The 21,531-nt window shown below is 34.5% G+C and overlaps 1 protein-coding gene across 1 annotated transcript; it reads right to left on the bottom strand.

Annotated features, from left to right (window-relative positions):
- Nucleotides 1-1,974: 1,974 nt before the first annotated feature.
- On the bottom strand, nt 1,975-2,928 carry LOC101704875 (olfactory receptor 6C2-like). The gene has a single exon (XM_004861386.2). The coding sequence runs from the start codon at nt 2,911-2,913 to the stop codon at nt 1,975-1,977; it is 939 nt and encodes a 312-aa protein (XP_004861443.1). The 5' UTR covers nt 2,914-2,928.
- Nucleotides 2,929-21,531: the final 18,603 nt, after the last annotated feature.

Raw genomic sequence — 21,531 nt, 5'->3', positions numbered from 1 at the left:
AGAGTAGATCATTAACTTTTCTGAGCCTACTTCATTTCAAATATTTGTCCCACCCAGATGCATTTGATTCTTGGATAGTAAACTGAGTAGGATTATAAAAAAATCTTCAGAATGTTCTCAACTTTCACCATCATCATTCAAAGCAAAAAATGAGATTAATAGGCATAAACTGTGCTTGTTAATGACTCACATTTCACAGGAAGTTATTAATCCAATTATTGAGTTAATACATACATCATAAATTATGCTTAAATTAACTAACAGAAGAGAAGCTAGAGAACATTTAATTGTGAGGTTTGTGTGTGTGTGTGTTTGAAATCTTAAAAGTGAAAAAAAGAAAGGCCTGAGAAATAGTCTTATTATTTCCAAATATTTTGAAGTATTAAAGAAGCTAAGGCCATGACTTCATATGAACAATTAAAATTATGTTAAAATTTAAAGTGTATTTCAGCAGCTGGATGATGCTTAATGAATATTGATAATAGTTGTATATGCACTGAGAGTATAAAACTATTTTCACAATCACAAATCATGCAAACAATAAAAAACTTAAAAAAAATCATTTAATAGGAAGAATCCCAATTATTTGGTTCAATTTTTCTGAATAACTATTGCTTGCATTTCCTTCTCTTTTCTGGACCATTCTAGGTGTGCCTTGGTTGCATTGTTGTGGCTGTCTTGATGTCCTGAATTAATTCAAAATGTCTGCCTTTCATAGTCATTTTGATTTTGGGGACAAGTCAGAAGTCACATGGTACCGGATTTCATGAATAAAGTAGATGAAGATACACCAGAATGTTTTGAAGGGCCTGCCTCGCCAGTGAATGGCATTTGCTAGCAACATTCACTGTATTTTTGATCAAACTTCATAAAAACAGTCATGAAAGACAACTTCCAAGACTGCTTCACCAAGTGGCAAGAATGATGGGATAAGTGAGTTAGGAACAAAGGGGAGTATTTTGAGGGGACTTAATGGCAATATGTCTTTTACTGTAATAAATTTGTTGAAATGTAAACACACATGATATATTTTGATCAACTCCCGTATGATTTTATGCTATACCTGGATCTTACAAGTTAGCCTATGCCAGGTCATGAAATGCACATTATAGTGTTCTTCCCAAATTATGAACTTTTATGATATATTCATCAGTCCTCCTAAGCTTTAACATTTTTCTTGAGCCAAGAGATGAAGCAAGTCAAAAGACAATGTACCCAATCAGGATTTTGCTACCCTGCCTCTAAGTTCAGGGCTTGTACTCTTGGAATCTATGTCTAAACATCTTTAGTAGCAATGCTGTTGAAGACATTCAACACTTGGAAGTTATTTTTTCTCTTTCTTAGTTGTGTAATATTTTAAGATGCAGTATTCCCAAATAATTTCCAGAAAAGCTAGTGGAAACACTTTTGTGGATATTAGTTGAAAAGAAAGAATAATTATCTTCACTAATTTTGAAGTTGCCCCATTAATATCTTTTATATATATCTGAAAAATGGACATGTTAAAATAAGGAAGAGCTCTGGAGTGTACCATTTTGTCTTACAACACTTTTAAGCTTCACTAAAGGATCTTTAATTACTCTTGAGCAATTGGGGCTAGATACTGAAATGTTTCCAAGAATTGAGAAGTGGTCTCTGCATTTATAGATTCCACATCATGAGAAGATCCTATGGCCAGAGATGTGACTTTATTTCATTTGCATTTCCTTTTTATGATATTGAATATTGAGGGAATCTGATCTCTGGAGCATACTGTAATTAAAGAAAACATTCTGAATAAAGTTTAAATTTAAAAAAGGTGAAATAAATTGTTTGATTTTGATTTTTTTTTCAGAGAAAAATGTTTCTGGGAGATTAGCTTGATGAATCTACAGAATAGGGAGAAACTATGTATTTGTTAAATTCATAAATGTTACTCACGGTTATTCAGATTTAAATTTACTTTAAATTAGCTTAAAAAACATCAGTAGGCTCTTACTTCCTTGTGAGAAATACAATCCGTTGTACTGTATCTTTGAAAGCTTCTTTTACTTGTTTGTTTCGAAGTGTGTAAATGAATGGATTAAACAAAGGAGCAACTGAAGTAGTGAGCACAGACACCACTTTATTAATGGCCACTCCTTCCTTTGCTGAAGGTTTGATGTAGATGAAGATGCAGCTGCCATAGGTGATGGAAACCACAATCATATGGGAAGAGCAGGTGGAAAAGGCCTTTTTTCTTTGTTGGGCAGAAGGGAATTTTAGAATGGTCTTGATAATATATGTGTAGGAGAGAACAACACACACTAGAGTAATAATGAGTGTAAGGATGGCAAAACTCAAGACAATTTTCTCTATGAACACTGTGTCTGAGCAGGTGATCTGCAGAATGGGAGAGGCATCACAACCAAAATGATCAATCACATTTGAGTCACAGAATTCCAGCTGAAGGCCTATGCCAAGAGGTGGGAGGATAATCAACAGACCAGCAAACCAACAGCAGAGAACAAGTATAGTGCAGACTTTGATGTTCATGATGGTTGTGTAATGCAGGGGCTTACAGATGGCCACATAGCGGTCATAGGACATGGCAGCAAGGAGAAAAAATTCTGTCGCTCCAAAGAAGACAACAAAAAATAATTGGATAGCACAAGCGTTATAGCTAACAGTATTATCTCCACTTGCCATAGTGTATAGGAATCTGGGAATACAGACAGTGGTAAATGAGACTTCCAAGAAAGAGAAATTTCGGAGAAAAAAATACATGGGAGTTTTAAGATGGGAATCCAAAAGCGTGAGGGTAATAATGGTGAGGTTCCCAGCCACACTCAACATGTAGGTGAGAAACAACAATATAAAAATGAGAATTTGTAGTTTTGGATCATCTGTCAGTCCCAGCAGGATGAATGTTGTTACTGCTGTATGATTTCTCATCACTGCCTGGCCAAGTCACAAGCGATTGGACCTGAAGAGAAAAGTGTCATGAGAAACTGGAATTGGAACCTGACTGGAGTCATCTCAGCCAGCCTGCTCACATGCATTTATTGTTATTTTACTTGATAATCAATTTGTTAACATAGCATGCTATCTACATCTTACTGGGGGCAACTATAGGAAATATCCAATATAGATCTAATGCTCATTAGAAGTCATATTCATGAAGATGTCAAAAAACAAACACTACATAAATCATATGCCCAGTTTGTATTTTCTCGACAATATTGCCTTGAGGTGCAGATTTTAATTCTCCTTATTCTATAAGAAATTATGATATCTTTGGAGTTCTTTTCTCTCCATCTTTCTTTAGTTTTCCTACCCTACTGAAATGCTCCATTTTAAAAATCAAGAAGTATCTGTTAAAGAGGATTTTATGTTGATCATTTTATATTTTCATGGTGAATTTTAACAGTAGCTTATTCCTTTTAAAGTGTTAATTTTACTCTTTGAACTACAAATTATTTCTAAATAAGGAGGTGAAAAGTTTAAAACACAAGATTGTATCTTTGTTTTGTTATTCCTGCATTTGGTGAATGGAGAGGATTTCCAAGCCAGTTTTTGGATGAGGCAGAGAGTTTCCTGAACCCTCTGAAGCCAGGTAAAGAAACATTTCTCTGGAAGCTGAGCATAAGCTTATAGTCCTATTATGAGGCTTTGAGTCAAGGACAGAGCCCAGGAGGAATGATGTGCAGAGTTGTTTCTTTGCCAGTCTGATCAACCCTGTGCTTTTAGCAGCACTCAGTCTTCAGAGTCTGCCCCTGACCTCTTTGAATAATTTCTGCAGCATCCCTCCTCACATCACTCTCCCCAGCAATTTACCAATAATCTCCCAAAGCCTACTGCTATATTCTCTGGGTTTTTGATGCATATAACTTGTTCAAGAAACATCTAGGAACAAAGGGACCCAATACAAATCCAACTGAAGTTAAAAAGTACCCTACCTTTCCCTTTGGCTTTTATTACTCTCCATTCCAGCACTTCCAGGAGTTTTAAGCCTCCTTGTATTAAAATTTGTATGTTTTTCAGGACTCAGGTACAGGATCAAAGAATTCTCCTTTTTTGTGTGTGTGTGTTAAAACTGAATCCTCATTAAATTCCTATTTCAAGCAGTTGCTTTCAGATATCCACCTTGTAAAAGAAAATGTAAGTAAATGTCACAAGGATATTAGTAGTTAATAATACTATATTCCTCTATAATATGTTTCTGTGTTATTAGGGGAAATTGTTAAAAAAGCAGTTTTAGGTATAACCCAAGGTTTCACAGAAAAACTATGCAAACTTCTATATCAGTGAAAAAAACCCTAGTTCCTTGTGCATTTAAACAACTGCTCCCATTGTACCCAATATGTATGTACCCAAGAATTGTCTCTGAGAATCAAAGACACTTTAAGTATTTCTTCTTTCTTACTGTTCAACTAAACAATCAACATTCAATCATTTATTCATTTATTCAAATAAATATTAATGCCCATCTATTATTTACAGAGCATGATATCAGCGACTCAGGCTGGCCTTACACTATGTAGCCCAGGTTGGCCTTGAACTAATGGAAATCCTCCTGTCTCAGACTCGCAAGAGCTGGGATTACAGGTGTATGCCAGCACCCCCAGCAACAGGTCAGATTCATTTCTGCAGCCCTAATTTCCCTCCTTCACTCTTTCCTTCCTTTCTTCTTCCACTGTAGAATGTTTTAAATCTTTGTAACAGTCTCTTACATTCTCACTTCAGCTGCTCTTCTCTTACGATATTTCTAGCCTCTCCCCTTCTCTTATCAGAACTCTTACTCTTCTAAAGTATATTGTTAGGATAGACTGGTGAACTTAATCATAGTAGGACTTGAATGCTTATTAATTTAATGTTTAAAGTGTCTAAGATAATAATCTGTTAGAACACTGTGTTTTGATTCATGAAGGTTCTTAAATAAATGCTAGTAAGCCTGGTGGCAGATCATTTAGATGTAAGATTACCTCATTTGACCTTTATCTACCAGCAACAACACCAATGCTCTACGCTACATTGGGAAATTTTCCTGGGAGCCTGAGTGTTATTTATTATTTGATTTTGGACAAATTAAAGTTTGAAACAATGTTATTAAATATATAATACACTTTTGCCATCTTCCTCACTTAAGTAGTGCTTACAGTTAACCCTAACAGTCCTAAAACCCTAACATAGTTTTAACCTATGCTAAACTACCTATCATCAATCAATGTGGTAAAAAAGAGTGAGCAAGACTCAGTTTTTTTCTTACAGACTCTTTCTTCTTTTTTTATTAGTACATATTTGTGGTACATAATGAATACATTCATTATGGGTAGTTGGAACATGTATGTGACACATTTTAATTCTTTTTATATCTTCTCTCCCTACCTTCATCTCTTGGTTCCTTTCCAAATGGCAAAAGATCCATCTCCCTGTACGCTATTATCTGTCATTTATTTTGTTCTTTAATTTATTTTACTTTGGGTTTCTCATATAAGAGAAACCATATAATATTTAATCTTGTGTGTCTGCTTTATTTCACTTTATGGATTCAAAGAGCATTAATTTACCTACAAATAGCTCAAATTTATCTTTCTTTTAAGCAGAGTAGTACTCCATTGTGTATAAATACCACATCTTCTTTATCCATTATCTGTTCATGGACATAGAGGCAGCATAGTCTCTTTATTTAGTGAATTTAAAAATGTGTTTCAGGCCCTTTGATCTTCTTTTTGAGACAAAGGTGATTCACTTCATTTGGGACAGAGGCTGCTCATGGACTGGATGGCTTAGGTTTAAGAAGAGTTTAAATTCTGTATGTCCCTAAAATTGGAAAAAATGGTTTAAGTTACTGTTTGATAACAAGGTAAAGTTTCTTGTGACATCGGTTCTAATCATTTCTAAATTTCAATTTGATAAGGTTTGTGGGAATCTCTCCCTACTGCTACATTTCACTTGTCTCAAACCCCAACCTCAGCCTCCACACAAGCACAAGCATTAATAGCATACACACACACACACACAAATGCACACACACAGGTACACACATATGCACATGGTCACATACACTCCCAGGGAAGTCTGACATCAGACTGTTGTTGCCTAGATTTTTCATTGCTTTGTGTATGAGACCAGTTGCACCTCTTTTTCCTTTACCACATCTAAAAGGACACCTTACACAAGACTTACCAATTGTCTTGTTAGAGCAGTGTAAAGAAAAAGGAAAATTTCTTTGTAGCTTTGTCAGAGGAGCACATCTGATCTTCCTTGGACAGGGAGGCAGGGTTTCCTGCAATTTGTTATAGGAACATTTGTTTTATGTTGTCACTAGTGCACAGGGAACATCTGCATGAGCAACAAAAAATTCCTTGGCGACTCTTTGCTTAACAAATTGGTGGCAGTGTAATCAACAATGTAAGAACACATGTAGCAATGGGGACAACCTCCTCAGAGACCTTGAAGGTGGTTTGATGTCATCTGAATTCTGTTTGATTTAATTTTGCAATTATTTGGGGTACCTTCATATATATGTATATATTTATATATTCTTTGGCATAATTTTAACATAAAATAAAAATATTTTCTTCAAATAAAAATTTTAAAATCCCAAGGCATTCTAATCTGTCAGAATTTCTCAAGTGGTAGTGCAGATTTTTTGAACAAAAATTTACTTCAATTCAAATATTCTTCTTATTAGCATGTTATACTATTTCCTATACTTAAGAGGCTCACCAGTATGTAAATTTCAAACTTGATATTCTCCTAAAGTTACCTGGTCTAAATTTTCATCATTCACCCTCTTACTTCTATCTTTTCAGCTAGGTAGTCAAACTACTTTTGGTTTTTGAAACAACAGAGTTTTGCATCCTTAAGAACAGAATAAAAAATTGCTTGGATCCCAGATATGTTTCAATTTTTCTTTGACTTATCCCAACCCAGTGAATGTGAGTAAAGCTTTTTCTTTGACCTTTTCTGTTGTCATTGCTGAATACTCTCCCTCCTGTTGCTCATGCTGATCCTGTGAGATGATGGAGAAGCGGCTAACAGGTGTGCTCCTATCCTTCCTTCCTTCCTTCCTTCCTTTCTTTCAACCAACCATCCATGTATCACCTTTTCTTTATCCATAAACCACTAACAGATATTTAGGTTGCTTTCATATCTTGGTTATTATGAAAATGCTGAAATAAACATGTGTATAGATTTTTTTATACTGATATTCTTTCTGTGGATATATATTCAAATGTGGATTGCTGGAGTGTAAGTTAGTTCTATTTCTAACTTATTGAGGAAACTCCGTACTGCTTTCCAGGAAGGCTGAGCCAATTCACACTCCCCGTGCTATACAATGATTCTCTTTCTCCAAATGCTCTCCAAGACTTGCTATCATAGGTCTTTCAGATAGTACCATTCTAACAAGTATGAGGTGGTATTTTATTGTGACTTTGATTTAATTTTCCTGATGCTCTGTGAAGTTGCATACCATTTCATATACATGTTGAACATTTGGATAATTCTTTGGTGAAATATCTGCTCAAGTATTTGCCCATTAAAAAAAAAACCTTTTGCCATTGAGGAGCATGAGATCCTTATGTATATTGGATGTCAACCTTTTCTTGGATTAATGTTTTGCAATTATTTTCTTCTATTCCATAGGTTGTCTTTTCACTCTATTTTAAAAATTTGTTACATTAATTTTATTGGTACATTTTAGGTATATAATATGATATTTATCATTGGGAATTTGCATCTTTACATACTCTAACTTGGTTCTCATTTTCCCCCTCATTTCCCTGCTCTCCCTTCAACCCCTCCACCCCTCCCTGTTTACAAAGACTTTGTTTCCGTGTTTTTGCTTTTCTCATATTAATTCCATTCCCTTCTTTCCTTTTCCTTACCCCTCTCATTTTCCCTTCCCCTTTTCTCCTTTTCTTACTATATCACATTATCTATTTTAATTTTTAGTCCTTATTTACACTTTCAGTTTCTCAAACCAGAGGAACTATTCTGTATTTACATGTGTGCTCTATTTATTTCAGAGTATTCCCTCAATGTGCATCCATTTAAGTATAAATGTCACTAATTTCTTGTTCTTTATGGCTGAATAGTACTCCATTTTCTAGAAAAACCACATTTTTTTTAATCCAGTCTCCAGTTGATTGGCAATTGGGTTTTTTCCAAATTTTAGCTGTTATAAACTGTGGTGCTGTGAACATGGATGAACATATATTGCTGTGGTATGATTCTTTTAATTCTTTTGGGAAGATAACCAGCAGGGGAATAGCTGGGTCAAATGGGACTTCCAATCCTAGTTCTTTGAGGTATTTCCATACTGATTTCCACAGTGCTTGCACAAGTCTACACTCCCACTGGCAGTGGAGCAGTGTCCCTCTTCCCCTGCCAGCATTTGTTATTGGTTGATTTCATGATAGCAGCCATTCTTTCTGGGGTGAGGTGGAATCTCAGCATTGTTTTCATCTGCATCTCTCGAATGACCAGTAATGTTGAACATTTTTTCATATGTTTATTTGCTGTATCCACTTCTTCGTCTGAGAAATGTCTGTTCAATTCAGATGCCCATTTTTGGATTGGATCTTTAAATTTGGGAAGTCTGATTTTTTAAAGTTCTTTATAGATTCTAGATAGTAGACCTTTGAGGAACTACTGATGAAATTTTTTTCCCAATTGTGGGTTGTCTCTTCACTCTGTTGGTGGTTTCTTCTGCTGTGCAGAAGGTTTTTCATGAGAAGAGATTCCATTTGTTGATTCTTTGTGCTAGTTCACATGCAACTGAAGTTTTGATTATGAAATGTTTTCTTATGCCAATTTCTTCAAGAGTTCTACCTAACCTCTCTTCCAGCTGGTTTAGGGTTTTTGTTTTAGTATTTAGATCTTTAATCCATTTTAATTTTAGTTTAGTGCATGGTGAAAGATAGGGGTCTAGTTTTAATTGTTGGCAGTTGAAACCCAGTGTTTCCAGCACCATTTATTAAAGAGGCTATCTTTCCTCCAGTGAGGGTGTTTGGCTCCTTTGTCAAACATGAGGTGGCTGAGTGTGTCTGCAGTTGTTTCTGCATCTTCTAATTTGTTGTACTGATCCTCAGGTCTGTTTTTTTTTTTTTTTGCCAGTACTATGCTACTTTTTATCACATTAGCTTTGTAGTATAGTTTCAAGTTGGGGATTGTGATACCTCCTACCTTTTCTTTATTGCCTAGAATTGCTTTTGCTATTCTAGGTCTTTTCTTGTTCCAAATGAATTTTTGGATTGTTTTCTCAAGGTCTGTGAAGTATGCTGCTAGAATTTCAATTGGGATTGCATTGAATCTATATAGTAGTTTTGGAAGTATGGCTATTTTAACTATATTGGTTCTTCCTACCCAGGAACAGGGGATGCCTTTCCATTTTCTTTTATCTTCTTTGATTTCTTTTTTCAAAGTGCTATAGTTTTCAGACTAGAGATCTTTGATTTCTTTTGTTAGGTTGATTCATAGGTATTTCAACTTTTTGCATGCTGTTGTGAATGGAATTATTTGCCCTGTTTCTCTGTCAGTGAGTCTGTTGTTCATGTAGAGGAAAGCTATTGATTTTTGTGTGTTGACCTTGTATCCAGCTACTTTACTGAATTTGGTTATTAAGTCTAGAAGACTTCTGGTGGAGTTCTTGGGGTCTTCTATATAGGGTAACATATGGTCTGCAAATAATGGCAAATTGACTTCTTCATTTCCTATCTTTATTCCTTTTATTTCTTTCTCTTGTCTAATCACTGTTGCTAAGGGATTCATTCTGCTGGGCTTCCTGGGGTTTTCATTCTCATTGTCTTTACCTAGGATATTGCTTAAAATTCTTTGGAGTGCTGGTTTTGTATTTATGAATTTCCCAAGGTGCTCTTTGTCATGAAAGTATCTTATTTCTCCATCAATTTTGAAATCTAGTTTTGCAGGGTACATCAATCTGGGTTGGAGGTTGTTTTTTCTTAGGGCTTGAAATACTTCACTCCAAGGTCTTCTTGACTTGAGGGTTTGTGTTGAAATGTCTTCTGTGATTCTGATGGGCTTTCCTTTGTATTTGATTTGTTTCTTTTATCCAGCTGCTTGTAGAATTTTGTTCTGTTGGGTTTCTGGAATGTTTACTACTATATGCCTGTGTATAGATTTTTTCTGATCAAGGCTATTTGGAGTCCTGTATGCCTCAGTTATCTGTATGTCAAGTTCTTTCCCCCTGCTTGGGACGTTTTCTGCCATTACTTCTGTGAACAGTTTTTTTAATGTCATCTGCACTCTCTCCTGTTTCTTCATTGACTCTGATCAGGCATATGTTATTCTTCTTTGCATCATCTAGCAGCTGCTGGATTGATTTCTCCCGATCCCTTACTATTTTTGAGAAATTTTTCTTTTCCTGATCACTAACTGCAATCCTATCTTCTGTATCTGATATTGTATCCTCACTCTTGCTCATTCTGCTTTGTAAACTTTCAATGGAGTTTTTAATTTCCTGAAAATCTGTTTGAAGGATTCCTTTTGTTTCCTATGTTGAGATTCCATCATGTTCCTTAGCTCCTCTATTTTCTATCTGTGTCCTCTCTAGATTTATTAATCATATCTTGCACTATGGGCACAATTTCTGCTGTTACCTGAGAAATTATCTCTGATTTCATTTTTTCCATATCCTCTTTCATTGCCTGTTCAGGGAGTCCATGTGGTTGAGTATCAGATTGTTCCATCTCTTTCCCTTTGAGGTTGCCTTTGGTGATCTGAAAGTCTGGTTTTGAGTTTTATTTATTTGTATTTTCATTTCAACAGATGCAGCCTGATGTTCCTTTGTTGAGGCAACTTTTGGATCACCCAGTGGTGTTCAATTGTCAGCAAGCTACTGAGCAACTGTTTGTCTTCTACCCAGCAGTGTATCAATTCCTGGGTTCAGCATGGTTGACTTCTGGGTTCCTGAGCTGACCTTGTTGTCTGAGTGGGCTTCTGGCTGGCGCCTGTGCACACTTGGGATGGTATTTAGGCATAACTCTGGCTAGGTTCTGCCCCCTTATGTAGTTGTTGTCTGTGAGGGCCTTTGGCTGGGGGCTGTGCACCCCAGACCCTGTTGTCTGAGCAGGCTTCTGGCTAGGGTCTCCATGCATTTACTGATGATATGGGGTGGGCCTCTGGCTGATGCATGTATGCCTGTGCAGCTCTTTTGTGGGTGGCCCTTAGGCTTGGGCTTGTGTGCCCAGTGCTCTCTGGTTGGGGCGGGGCCCTGCTTGGAATCTCCTGGCAGCTGTGTGGCTCTGGTCCACACCCTCCTATCACTCTATTGATTGCTTTCTTCACTGTGCAGAAGATTTTTATTTTGACACATTCTCATTTATCCATGTTTTCTTTCATTGTCTGTGCTTTTGCTATCATATCAAAAAGCCATTGCCAAGATCAACATTAAGGGATTTGTTTTCTATATTTCTTCCATGAGTTTTATGGCATAAGGTCTTAATATTTAGTCTTTAATCCATTTCAAGCTAATTTTTGTAAGTGATGTAAGGCAGGGTCCACTTTCATTATTTCACATATAGTACTGTTGTCAAATGTTGATTGATTGGTATATGCACACATAATTTGATTTCTGGAAACTTCATTCTTTTTCACTGGCTCATATGTATGTCTTGATGCTAATACTGTGTTTTGATTACTACAGCTTTAGAATACAGTTTGAGTTTATGAAGTGTGATACCCTCAGCTTTATTCTTTCTCAAGATTTCTCATGCTAATTGTGACCTTTTGTGGTTCTACATAAAATTTAGCATTTCTTTTTCTCTCTCTGTGAAATATGTTATTGGAATTTTAATAGTGATCAAAATCTATTGATTGCTGGTTACTATGGCTATTTTAACATTAATTCTGATCCATGAACATGGAATAGCTTTCTATTTGTGTCTTCAACTTTTTTTTTCCTTGTCATACAACTTTCAGTGTATAGATTGTTCATCATGGTTAAATTTATTTGTAAGTGTTGTGTTCATTTTGATGCTATTGTAAAGGATATTGGTGTTTTGGATTCTTTTTCACATTGGTGAAACACTGTTGCAAATTTCTTGTGCATAGTAATGTAAATGATATTTCTATGTTGATTCTGTATACTTCAGTTTTACTGCATTTGTTCATTTTTTAATAGATTTTCTTATGTCTGGAGATTTTATGGCTTTTTATATGTGAAAAATAATGTTATCTTCAGTCAGAGATGAACTTTAGCTTATGCCTTTTCAATTTAGCTAATTCCTTTTACTTGTCTAATTGTGTTGGCTAGGATTTTTAGTACTTTGTTGAGAGAAGTGATGAGAATGAGAATCTCTATCCTGTTCCTAATCTTAGAAGAATATCTTTCAGTTTTTCACCATTGAGATTGATTTTAGCTATGGCTTATGATATATTGCTTTTATCATTTTAAATTACATTCTTTCTTTTCTTGATTTATTGGAAGTTTTTTTAATATGAAGGGATTTAGAGTTTTGCCAATACCTTTCCTGCATCTATTGAGATGAGCATATGGTTTTTGTTCTTCATTTTATTGATGTGATATGTCACATTTATTGATTTGCACATGATGAACACTTCTTGCATCCCATAGATAAATGGCACTTGATCATGGTGTGTGTGGTCCTTTTAATGTGCCTTTGAAATAAGTTTTCTAGTACTGAGAATATTTAGATGTGTGTTCATCATGAACATTGGATTGCAATTTTCTTTTCTTGGGATATTTTTTTCTTGGTTAGATGCCCAGAAAAACCCATAATACAAGTTTGCAAGTGCTCTCTCTTCTTTAATTTTTTGGTAATTATGAGAAAGATTGGAATCAATTCTTGTTACGTGGTGGAATTCATTGCTGTATCCATCTGGTCTTTTTTTTTTTTAATTTGAAGAGTGTAGGTTTTTTAATACTGATAAATATCTTTCCTCATTATTAATATTTTCATATTTTTTATTTCTTCATTTAAAATTTTTACTTTTATTAAAGTGTTTTCAATACAAGTGCTTAACAAAGCTGGATTCTTTTTTTATTCCATGTGCTTCCTCTCCGTCCTTCTTCTTCTATCCTTTAATCCCCTTATTTTTTGCAAAAGTCTACCTCCATTTTCTTTCTTTCTTTTTCTTTTTCTTTTGGAGACAGGGTCTTGCTATGTAGTTCAGGCTGGACTTGAACTCACTATGTAGTCCAGGCTGGCCTTGAATTTGCTGCAATGCACCTGCCTCAGCCTCCCACGTGCTGGGATTACAGGCATGTGGCACTGCAATTGGCTTCAATTATTTTTTTAAATTCCATTTCCTCCCTTTCCTCCCTGTAGATCCATCTCTTGTTCTCCTTCCTATTTGAAAAAAATCTCCCTACTTCCTATTATCTATCTTTTATTTTGCTCTCTATTTATATTTTGGGTTTCTCATATAAGAGAAAGCATGCTATATTTAAATATGTGTCTGATTTATTTTACTTAATATTAGGTATCAAGGTGCATCTATTTACATATGCCTCAGACATATCCTTCATATTGGCAAAGTAATACTACATTGTGTGTAAATACTACATTTTCTTTATTCATTCATCTGTTGATTGGCGTATGTTTTCTTTTCATCTGTGAGGAATGCTGTTAGTATTTTGATTGGAATTGCATTAAACCTATATAGAAGCTTTGGAACTGTGGCTGTTTCCTAGATTTAGCAATTATGAATTGCGCTGCTTTAAACATGGGTACATATGTGTCACTGTAATACGATGTCTTCTTTTGGGAAAATACCCAGAAGGGGAATAACCGGGTTAAATGAAATTTCTAGTTTTAGTTTTGAGAAATCTCCATATTGATTTCAATAGTGGTTGTATTAGTTTACATTCCCACCAGTTCCTTTTTTCCTGCAGCCTTGTCAGCATTTGTTATTATTAGATTTCTTTCTTTTTTTTTTTGTACCTGGGATTGAACTCAGGACCTTGTGCTTGCAAGGCAGATGGTGGAACCAGTGAGCTAAATCCAGGCCCCTAGATATCTTAATGATAGCCATTCTTTCTGGAATAAAATGGAATCTCAGTGTTGTTTTAATTTGCATTTCTCTAATGGCCAGGAATGTTGAATGTTTTTTCATATACCTGTTGGCCTTTGTACTTTTTTGAAAATTGTCTAACTCAGTTGCCCAGTTTTTGGATTTAGTCTTTTACTTTGGGGAGTCTAATTTTTTGAGTTCTTAATATATTCTAGATATTAGTCCTCTGAGGAATAGTTTGCAATTTTCTCCTACTTTTGTAGGTTGCCTCTTTATTCTGTTGTTTCCTTTGCTGTGCAGAGGTTTTTTTTTTGTTATTTGAGTTCTTCATATTTGGTGATTCTTGGTATCATTTCTTGTGCCATTGTGGTTCTGTTCATAAAGTCCTTGACTATGCCTATGTCTCCAAGAGTTTGACCTATTTTGTCTTCCAGTAGATTGTTTCTGTTTTAACATTTAAATCAATAATCCATTTTTATTTTCATTTAGTACATGATGAGATACATGGGTTTAGACTCAATCTTTTGTATGTGGATATCCAATTTTCCCAACACCATTTATTATAGAGGTTATCTTTCCTCCAGCATATATTTTTGGCCCCTTTGTCAAAGATTCCATAGCTGAATGTGCTTGAGGTTGTTTCTAGATTCTCTATGCTGTCTACTGACCCACATGTCTGTATTTGTGCCAGTATCATGCTATTTTTATCACAGTAGCTTTGTAATATAACTTCAAGTCTGAAATTGTGATGCCTCCTGCTTTGTTTTTGTTATCTTGGACTCCTTTTGCTGTTCTGGCTCTCTTCTAGTTCCACTTGAATTTTAGCATTGTTTTCTCTACATCTGTGAGGAATGCTGTTAGTATTTTGATTGGAATTGCATTAAACCTATATAGAAGCTTTGGAAGTGTGGCCATTTTGATAATATTGTTTCTGCCTATCCAAGAACAGGGGATATCTTTCCATTTTCTGATATCCTCTTGGAGTTTCTTTTTCAGAGTGATGCAGTTTTCACTGTAGAGATCTTTCGCTTCTTTAGGTTAATTCCCAAGTTTTTAATTTTTCTTGTTACTATTATGAATGATATTGTTTTCCTAATTTATTTCTCAGTGAGTTCATTATTGCCGCACAGGAATGCTATTGATTTTTGTTGATTTTGTATTCGCCTACATTGGTGAATTTGGTTTTTAATTCTAGGAGTCTTTTGGTGGAATCCTTTGAATTTTGCATGTACAGATTATATCATCTGTAATTATGATGATAATTTAACTTCTTCTTTTCTGTATGTGTCTCTTTTTTTCCCTCTTACCTGTTCTGGTTAATGTTTTGAGTGCTATGTTGAATAGGACTGGTTCCTTGTCTTGCTCTTTATTTTAGAGGTAGAGGCTTCAGTTTTCCCATTTAATATGACATTGGAAGTAGGCTTGTCATAAATGGCTTTTATTCAATTGAGATGAAGTTCTTCTGCATTTATTTTTTCAGGTTTTTAAAAAAATCATGAATGGATGTTGGATTTTGTCAAAATCTTTTTCTGCATCTATTGAGATGTGTGATTTTTGTCCTTGCCTCTGTTTATGTGATGGATTACATTTATTGATTTACATATCTTGAATCATCCTTGCATCCTTGGGATGAAGCCTTCTTGGACGTGATGATGATTTGTTGCATTGTTTGCCAGTAGCATGTTGAGAATCCTTGTATCTATATCCATGTTCATTAAAGAGACTATCCTGTAGTTTTTATTTTTTATTGGATTCTTTTTTTAATTAAAAAAAATATTAGTACATGTTTTCATTGCATAATGATTACATTCATTGTGGGGAATTAGTACATATACATTTAGAATCAGGGTAATGCTAACTTCCAGGAATGGCACTGAGAATACACTTTCCCTTTTAGTTTCATTAAGGAGTTTGAGGAGTTGTTGCATTAGATCTTCACTTTAGGTTCTTGTAGAATTTGGCAGGGAATTAATAAAGATCTGGGTTTTCTTAGTTGTAGTTTTATTATTATTATTACTACTTCAGTTTCATTGCTTATTATTGGATTATTCACGGTTTTTAAATCTTCTTGGTTCAGTTTTGGTAATTCATATGTATCTAGGAATCTACACATTTCTTCTGAGCTCCCCAGTTTATTGGTGTACAAGGTTTGTGGAGTTTTTGCCACTAATCTTCTGGGTTCAACAGTGTTGTGATATCACTTTTTTTTCTAATTGCATTGATTTTGTTGTTTTCTTTCTTTTTTGCATAAGATTGGCTAAAGGTTTTTCTATTTTGTTTATTCTTTCAGAGAATCAGCTCTACAATTCATTGATCCTTTTCAAATTTTGCTTTCCTTTTCATTGACTTCTACTCTGATCTTTATAATTTCCTTCCTTTTACTAGCTTTTGATTTGGAATGTTCTCATTTTTCTAGCTGCATCCTGAGGTTAGATTATTTGTTTGGGCTTTCTCTTTTTTTCTGATGTGGCCATTCACAGCTATTAACTTTCCTCTTAGCACTGATTTCATTGCATCTCACCAGTTCTGGGATGTTTTATTGGTATTATTGTTTAATTCTAGGAACTGTCTTATTTCTTCCTTGATTTCTTTGGTGATCTACTACCATTTAATTTCCATTTTTTTGCATCATGTCTATGGCTTCTTTTGACATTGAATTCTAGTTTCATTGCACTATGTTCTGATAATTCCCATGGTAGAATTTTAATTCTTTTGCATTTACTTATGCTTACTTTATTGGCTAGTATGTGGCCTATTTTGGAGAAAGTTTCATGTACTGCTGAGAAAAATGTATATTCTGTTGTTAGGTGGAACACTGTGTTACATTCATTTCTTGAAGGTTTTGTTCAGCTTTTTTTTTGGTACTGGGGATTGAACTTGGGACCTTGCGCTTGTGAGTCAGGCACCGGAACCACTGAGCTAAATCCCGGGAAGGTTTTGTTCAACTTTGATATTTCTTTGATAATTAATTTGGTCTAATTGATCTATTTGTGACAGTGGGGTACTGAGGTCCCTCCTGTAATTGTATTGATGTTTGTATGATCTTTTATGTTTAATAATATTTGTTTTATGAAGTTGGGTGCACTTTGGCACATATATGTTCATAATTATCTCTTCTTATTGAATTGTTGCCTTAACCTATATGTAGTGACTTTTTTGCTTTATCTAATCAGTTTTGTCTTAAATTCCATTTTGTCTGAAAATAAGATAGCTACTCCTTCTTGTTTTGAGGTTCCTGTTGCATAGAATATTATTTCACATCCTTTGATTTTTTAGTCTATGAATTTCTTTTATGGGTTAAATATTTTTTCGTATACAGCATACTGCTGGATTTTATTTCTTGATGTATTCTGTCAATCTGTGTATTTTGATTGGTGAATTGATACCATTCACATTGAGAGTTACTACTAAAAGGTGTGATATTCCAGTCACTGCATTATTTTCTTGATGATGATTCCATTTCTTTCCCTTGTACTTAATTGTTCACCATATTTGGTACATTTATTCTATTGGAGCTTTTGGTATCTTAGATTTATTGTTCTTTTTGTATACCTCTGAGTATATTTAGGAGTGCTGGTATGGTGATGTTTCTTGTCATGGAAACACTTTATTTCTCCATCAATTTTGAAAGATAGTTCTGGAGGATATATCAGTCTAGAAGTTGTTTTCTTTTAGGCCTTGAAACACTTCATTCCAAGCTCTATTGGTCTTTAGGCTTTGTCTTTAGAAGTCTGCTGTAATTTTAATCAGTTTATCTTCATAGTGATTTGTTGTTTTTCTCTAACATCTTTCAAGATTCTTTTTTTGTGTGTGTTGAACTTCTGTGATTTTGACTATGATGTGTCATGGAGAGGTTCTTTTCTGATTGTGGCTATCTGGGGTTCTATACGTCTTACTTATCTCACTTATCTTTTAAATTTTTCCCCCATCTTTGAAATATTACCCAACCATCTCCCCGCTAGGTATATTTCCCAAAGAATTTAAGACATCATATTATAGTGACACATGCATACCAATTTTTATAGAACACAATTGATAATAGTGAAATCTTGGAAGCAGCCTGTATATTCATCAATAGAAGATTGAATAAAGAAAATGTGGTATTTATATATAATGGAATACCACTCAGCTATAAAGAATGACAAATTTGAAAAATTTATGGGAATATGGTTGCTCCTGAAAAAATAATGTCAAATGAAATAAGCCAGACACATGAGTTTAAATACCACATGGTACCACTTATTTGACTGAGGAAAAGTATAGTACAAAGAAAGAGAACAATAAGCAATCAATAGAAGGGGACAAAGGGATGGATCTCTTGCAGTAGAGAAGTGGTCCAAAGGAACAATGGTGAGAGGTGAGGAAGAGGTGAAGGAGTATAAGTCGAATAAAGATATGCCATGTACAAGAACCTAATAACTTCAATTAATTTAAATACTACATGCCCTAATATGAGCTAACAGTAATAATGTCAACAAGAATAAAAAATGGGATAGGGGAATTGGAGGAGGGAGGGAGGGGGAGAAAAAGGGAAGGAGTTTAGAAAAAAGAATTAAGTTGTAGTATATACATGTAACCACTCCCCAAGATGATAGTAAGCTACATGTACTGCAAACACGCACTAATGAAATAAAAAAATTTTCAGGTATTGCCACTCAGACATCACCATGCCATTGTGGAAACTTGGGGTGAGGTGTGGTAAAACACATTCCTCAGATTTCTTTCACTTGAGGGGAAAAGGAGAAGGGAATTGACATATTAATTCTCTCATTGGATAAGTGTTGCTCTCGAGGGCATGCGACATATTTATATTTATTCATAGTTAATTGAATTTTCAACAAGCTTTTAGATAAGTTTAGTGTTCTGCTATTTAACTCATCTTCATTTCAAGCTCTATTCATTAATATATCATAATAATCTAAAACAATTAAACACTTTTACTTTGTTGCACTTATGTATTTAAACATAGTTTTATTTAATAATGAAAATATTGTAGTAATATGATATAATACACTGATTGGGGTTTCTATGTATTTTTTTGGGTTGATTAAAAAAATTTCTTCACTAGTACATTATGTTTTCTTCAATTTGCTGTTACTTTCTTATTTAAGCTTCAATTTATATTTATAAGTTCAATATTTATTTCAGGTTTTTTGTGCTTTTTGAACTACCAATAATCAAACTCATTACTCAGATACACTTATCATTTTTGTCTTTTTCTTCATAGCTTTTTAGGAATATCCTTCAGCCACCTTCATTTAGAAAACCTACTAGTGATTTCAGTAATTTCAACATTATAGAGGAATTCTGCAAAATCTATACTTTAACATGCATGAATTGCTACTTTGGTTAACTTTGCTTTAAATTTCATTTCAATATTATTTTTAGTTTTTAATTTTATTATTACAGTTTAGATATACATAATGCTCACATTCATCGTAAGGAATTTTTATGTGTACATGATGTATCTTGATTTCTCTTTTTCTCCCCATTCCCCTCCCCTCCCTTCAACCCGTTTTCTCCTCATTTACAAAAGCCCAGTTTCCATTTTTCCTTCTTTCTTTTTTTCCTTTTTCCTTCCTTTCTGCTTCCTTCCTCTCTAGTTTCCCCTTCCTTTTGAATACTTTTTCTTATTTCACATTGTCTATTATACATTTTGGTTCCTATTTACACTTTCAGTTTCTTATACCAGAGAGACAATGCGATATTTATACGTGTGTCTTATTTATTTCACTTCAGAGTAGGCTCTCAAGGTACATTCATTTATTTAGAAATGTCTCGAGCTTATCCTACTTTATGGCTGAATAATATCTCATTATATAGAAAAACCACATCTTTTTCATCCATTCATTAGTTGATGGGCATTTGGATTGTTTCCAAGATTTATCTATTAAAAGATTGCTATAAACATGAGTGTGCATATATTGCTGTGGTATGATGCTTTTAATTCTTTTGGAAAGATACCCAGAAGGAGAATAGCTGGATCAAATGGGACCTCTAATACTAATTTTTTGAGAAATCTCCACACTGATTTCTACAGTGGTTGCACAAGTCAATACTCTCACCAACAGTGGAGAAGGATTTCTTTTTACTGACATCATTGCCAAGCATTTGTTGTTGGTTGATTTCTTCATATTAGCCATTCTTTCTGGAGTGAGATGGTATCTCAGTATTGTTTTAATTTGCATCTCTTGAATGACCAATGACATTGAGCATTTTTATATATATTTATTCTCCATTTCTACTTCTTCATCTGAGAAGTGTTCATTTATTTCAGATGCCCATTTTTGGATTAGGTCTTTACATTTTTTTTGGGGGGGTCTGATTTTTTTCAATTCTTTATATGTTATAGATATTTATTCTTTGTCTGAGGGACTACTGGTTAGAATTTTTTCCCACTCTGTGCGTTGCCTCTTCACTCTGTTGGTGATTCCTTTTGTAGTGAGATCCCAGTTGTTGGGTGAGATCCCAGTTGTTGATTCTTTTTTTTTTTTTTTTCCATTTGTTGATTCTTATATTATTTCCCATGCAGTCAGGGTTTTGTTCATGAAATCTTTGCCTCCTCCTATGTCCTCAAGAATTCTACTCATTATCTCTTCCAGCAGATTCAATGTTTCTGTTTTAATATTTAAATCTTTGATCCATTTTGTGCATGGTGATAAACATGGGTCTAGTTTTAATCTTCATCATGTAAAAAGCCAGTTTTTCCAGCACCACTTATTAAAGAGGCTGTCTTTTCTCCAGTGAATGTGTTTGGCCTCTTTGTCAAAGATAAGGCAGCTGAGTGTGTTTGTAATTGTTTCCGCCTCTTCTAGTCTGTTCCATTGATCCTCAGGTCTGTTTTTGGCCAGTATCTTGCTGTTTTTATCACAGTAGCTCCATAGTAAAACTGCAAATCAAGATTGTGATGCCCCCTGCCTTGCTGTTATTGCCCAGAATTGCCTTTGCTATTCTAGGTCTCTTCTGGTTCCAAATGAATTTTAGGTTGGTTTTCTTTAATTCTGAGATAGGCTGTTTGAATTTTGATTGGGATTGCATGAAATCTGTATAATATTTTGGAATTATGGCCATTTTCACTATATTGGTTCTTCCTATCCAAGAACAAGGCATATCTTTCCATTTTTTTCTGAAATCCTCTTTCATCTTCTTTTGCAAAGTACTGGAGTTTTCAATGTAAATATCTTTACTTTCTTTGTTAGGGTGATTCCTAGGTATTTCAGTTTTTTCAATGCTATTGTGAAAGGTGTTGTTTTCATAATTTCTCTTTCAGTGAATTTGTTATTTGTGTAAATGAAGGCTATTTTTGATTGTTTTTATATCCAGCTATGCTACTGAATTTGGTTATTAAATCTGCAAGTCTTTTGGTGGAGTTTTTGGGGTCTTCTGTATAGAGTTTCATGCTGTCTGCAAATAATGATGGCTTAATTTCTTCCTTTCCTATCCTTCTTTCTTTTATTTCTTTCTCTTGCCTTAATGCTCTGGCTAATGTTTCCAGAACTATATTGAATAAAAGTGGTGACAGTGAACCTCCTTGCCTTTTTCCTGATTTTACAGTGAAAACTTTCAGGT

The sequence above is a fragment of the Heterocephalus glaber genome, unplaced genomic scaffold (genome assembly GCF_053883595.1).
Source record: "Heterocephalus glaber isolate CG9 unplaced genomic scaffold, H.glaber_assembly_v1.0 deba00001569, whole genome shotgun sequence".
NCBI classification, from domain to species: Eukaryota; Metazoa; Chordata; class Mammalia; order Rodentia; family Bathyergidae; genus Heterocephalus; species Heterocephalus glaber.
Note: the sequence above shows the minus strand (reverse complement) of the source record. Positions and strands in the feature narration are given on the sequence as shown.

Excerpts from the sequence above, each read along its gene's own strand:
- LOC101704875 (XM_004861386.2), bottom strand. The coding sequence starts at position 2,913 with ATGAGAAATCATACAGCAGTAACAACATTCATCCTGCTGGGACTGACA.